The sequence below is a fragment of the Limulus polyphemus genome, unplaced genomic scaffold (genome assembly GCF_000517525.1).
Source record: "Limulus polyphemus unplaced genomic scaffold, Limulus_polyphemus-2.1.2 Scaffold1669, whole genome shotgun sequence".
Classification (NCBI taxonomy): domain Eukaryota; kingdom Metazoa; phylum Arthropoda; class Merostomata; order Xiphosura; family Limulidae; genus Limulus; species Limulus polyphemus.
This window is the reverse complement of record NW_013667279.1, coordinates 176,262-180,279: the sequence shown is the minus strand read 5'-3', so window position 1 is coordinate 180,279 and position 4,018 is coordinate 176,262. Positions and strand designations below refer to the sequence as shown.

The 4,018-nt window shown below is 31.0% G+C and overlaps 1 protein-coding gene across 4 annotated transcripts in view; it reads right to left on the bottom strand.

Moving 5' to 3' along the window:
- Positions 1–592: 592 nt before the first annotated feature.
- Positions 593–4,018, bottom strand: part of LOC106464499 (muscle calcium channel subunit alpha-1-like) — a 137,996-nt gene continuing 134,570 nt past the window's right edge. For 3 of the 4 annotated variants that reach the window (XM_022392237.1, XM_022392235.1, XM_022392236.1), the window contains exons 45-46: positions 3,843–3,928; positions 593–2,227 (exon numbers count right to left, since the gene is read on the bottom strand). In XM_022392237.1, the coding sequence (XP_022247945.1) occupies positions 1,850–2,227; positions 3,843–3,928 (464 nt within the window). In that variant the 3' untranslated portion in view covers positions 593–1,849. The remainder of the gene's footprint in view (positions 2,228–3,842; positions 3,929–4,018) is intronic. The other variant, XR_002611763.1, reaches the window with a different exon arrangement.

Sequence of the window (4,018 nt, the reverse complement as noted above, 5' to 3'; positions counted from 1 at the left end):
TACTTTTTATTAATTGATCAAAACAAACTTAAATTTATTCCAACACATGATTCTACAGTGATGCTTGCTGATTTATTAAAAGTACGTCAAACATGGGAATAAATGTATGACATGAAATGCTTACCAAATCACATGAAAATTGTAACATTAATGTGAAACAGCTATGACAGATTACATAAATATCTTTTTCCCAGAATTACATATACAGTACAATTATCAGTACACCAAACAAATCTGCTACTATTAAATGAGTGAATATACTATTTGGAATCACTTGTTCTAAGAACTAGATAGAAGAATCAAGGATCATGAGTTATCATCCAAAGTTTGAGACATAATTGTAAGAAATATTTTAAATCTGATAATAACGTATGATAAACTATTTTAACATAGAACTATTCAAGAACAGCAGCTTAAAAGAAACTCTTCCAAGTCACCAAATTTCATTCTTCTGTCAAAATAGTTTTTTTAAAAACTAAGGAGAACAGCAAATGTTTATGAAATGTTTCAAACTGATATGTTTATGATAATTTCTTTAAAATAGTTAATAATTATAATTTAAAATAAACATTTATATTATGATAATGATGTTTATAATATAATGTATATGATAGATGTTTCCATATTAAATATTAATATTACCATTTTAAGATATTGTGTTGTTTATTTCTCATATTCTAGTAGTATATCTTTATTCTTTATACTCTAGACACTAAGTAATCACTTTCTTTCAGTGGTGTATCCATTTCTCATACTTTGACACTAATTAATCACTTTCTTTCAGTGATGTATCCATTTCTCATACTTTGACACTAATTAATCACTTTCTTTTAATAACATATCTTTATTCCTCATACTTTAGATGTCAATTAACTACTTTTTTCCAATGATGTATCCTTATTCTTCATATTCTGGACACTAAGTAATCACTTTCTTTTAATAACCTATCTTTATTCCTCATACTTTAGATGTCAATTAACTACTTTTTTTCCAATGATGTATCTTTATTTTTCATATTCTGGACACTAAATATCCACCCTCTTTTGCTGGTGTATCTATATTCTTATTATTCAAAACACACTTAGTACTATTTTCTCTGTTACTAAATTTCCTCTGTTCTCAATATTCTAAAACCTACTAACCAGTTACAAGCTAACCTTAAAACTGCTCAAAAACTACATAATCTGTTGTTGTTGTTGTTTAACTGGTGAATGTTTTGTTGGATTTACTGATGTATATTTTATTGGATATTTGTCTTTAACTGTAATATTATTTTATTACTTTACATTTAGAACAACGTTATTAAGCATGTTTCTTCCTAGACTTGATTGTTGTTGTTCTTAGAAAGCATCAGTTACAAAATGCTAAAAACCTCTTTCAGTCCCAAAGATACCAGTTGTTGGCAGTTCTTTACTTGATAAGGCATGATGTCCTTGCAAGAACTTTTCTGCACCAACATAATCGACAATTGCAGATAAGAAAATGTCCAATGAGTATGAGAAACAGTTGTGACCAAAGGAAACTGGGCTACTGTTCACTAATGGAACACTTCATCCAGCAGTGAGGTTTCATCAAAAATACACAAATTATAAATTGGGATGTGGGAAGGCACTGGGAATTATTACCCTCTATAGCACCATAGTAAGAGTCATGAAGAGAGAGAGAGAGAGAGAACATGGATAAACAAAACTTGATGAAACATTAATGTGTAGCACATAAAGAATAATATCCAACATTGTACAATACAAAACTGAGCTCACGTGGCAGGAAGCACCAGTGACAATTCTCAAATCCAAGTGGATATCTCCAGGTCCGGACTTTAATAATTTCCACCCTAAAGCTATAAGTGCTATAAAGTCGTATTGTCATATTTTCTACTTTTGTCATATCTCCTTGTAGAGTTGATTTTAACAGACGAATCAGCCTCATTTTGATAAGAAATATAGGCATTCATGTCTAAAGCCGAACCTAAGACTTCAGTTTCTGTGCCCTTGGTTACATCACTACAGTCACCTCTCTGTAAATTTCCCAGAAGATCATATTCTGAATGATTCTTAGAGCAATACAAAACACCAGCAGCAGAATCTGGTTCTGCTTGAAGAAGAATCTGATGAGCAGCTCTGTCCATTTCTTCCTGAGTCATGTCGATAGCTTCAGCTATTTCTCGCTGAGTAGTTCTCACAAACTCTGGGTCGCAATACTTACCCAAACCTTGTTCATGCAATACCTAAACAGATTAAAATATAATACTTCATTATTCAGAACATACATGCTGGCATGTTTCATCTTGAAATAAAAATATATATTTACAAGTTAATATGATGGTGTAATGGTCTGGTTGTAACACAAGTCCTAACAGTACCTGGAGGACATGGTTCATCCCTTGAAATGTTCTTCAGCATGTTATAATAATGTTTCCTTTCATGTATCTATTCTAGTTTCACAAAATATTATAGATTCAATCATTTTAAGTTATTTAATATTTTTTTACCAATTTCTTATATTGATTGGTTATCAGTGTACCCACATACCAAGATACCATGAGAGGATATCACTGTTCCATGCAATTTTTGTTATTTAAGATTTAACTTATCTGCAGAAAACAGATAAATCACTTCTAGGATATGAAAAGAACCAAGAGTTTACTACCAAGCTCAGTATTCTGTTGCATTAGTAGTTTAGTTACCAACACACGGGTAAAAGTTCTCATTTTCTCCCTACCCATTAATTTAATAAGATTAATCCATATAGATTTACATTGAAAGAAGAAGCAAAATATCTAAGTTCATCATTTTCTATTCTTTTATATTGTGAGATGAAAAAAATACTGAAGAAATCTGGTGACAAAAGAGACCTAGTAAATGAAATGTAGAAACTTATTGGTTGGGCATTTTTGTACCTTAGTAAGACAAAAAGAGTCATTTACTGCTGCTTTACAGTCAGTAAAAATGCCAAATTTGTGGTTTAAAGTGAAAAATATCTTTTATTGAGACAGAAGGAAAGTAAAGATGAGAATAGTATCAAATATTTAAAAGTTATTTTCAGTTATTATTGACCAATACAAGTTTGAGCTGTAATGTAATATTAAACTCCAATATGAAAAAGGCATCAAATTACTATTTGTTACGAGGCCAGACAAGCATCACTGTCATACTGTTTACGGATATTCATATAATGTCTCCTTATGCAGTGTGGCCAGACAAGCATCACTGTCATACTGTTTACAGATATTCATATAATGTCTCCTTATGCAGTATGGCCAGACAAGCATCACTGTCATACTGTTTACAGATATTCATATAATGTCTCCTTTTGCAGTGTGGCCAAACTCTTGCACATGCAGTACAATACTTTTCTATACTAATAGAGCAGGGACAACCTGAGAGAAGTGTGAGCAGCTGACTAGTTTTGGAACTAGTCTGGCTCATAGACACACACACACCCCAATGAAAGAATAGACCATTCCAAGTTTTAACTTGTTGTTAAACAGACGTTTAAACAACTCTAATTATTCAATTATGTACAAGCTGCCCAGTGTCAGATAACAATACGAAGAATTAAATTGTGGTGGATTGCTACAAGTTCTTCAAATACCTATAGAATGATAGGTTTCTTTTTGGTGAGTGTAAAACATGTAAATAGACCAGTTTGATTTTTAATAAAAAGATGTTTGATTAGAAGATGAAAATATTACGTGCAATTTATTAGGTTATTTTTAAGTCATTAAATAAAAGTGCTACTGACTGAGAATAATAAAGAAACAAAATCATTAATTATATCTAAAAATATATATCAATTATTCAGATCTTCTAAACAACAATTATCTATAAAATAATGCCTACCCTCCCTACAAGATTTTCTGCACTTCCTTTGACTTCCATAGATCTGTTTGTATCACAAATCTTCCTCACAGCACCAGGTTGGTAACCTAATTTAAAATTTTTAATGACATTCAAAAGCTATCCAAAAGTATACAATAATATTAGCAATCAATGTGTTCGAAGGAAAACGAAGTTTG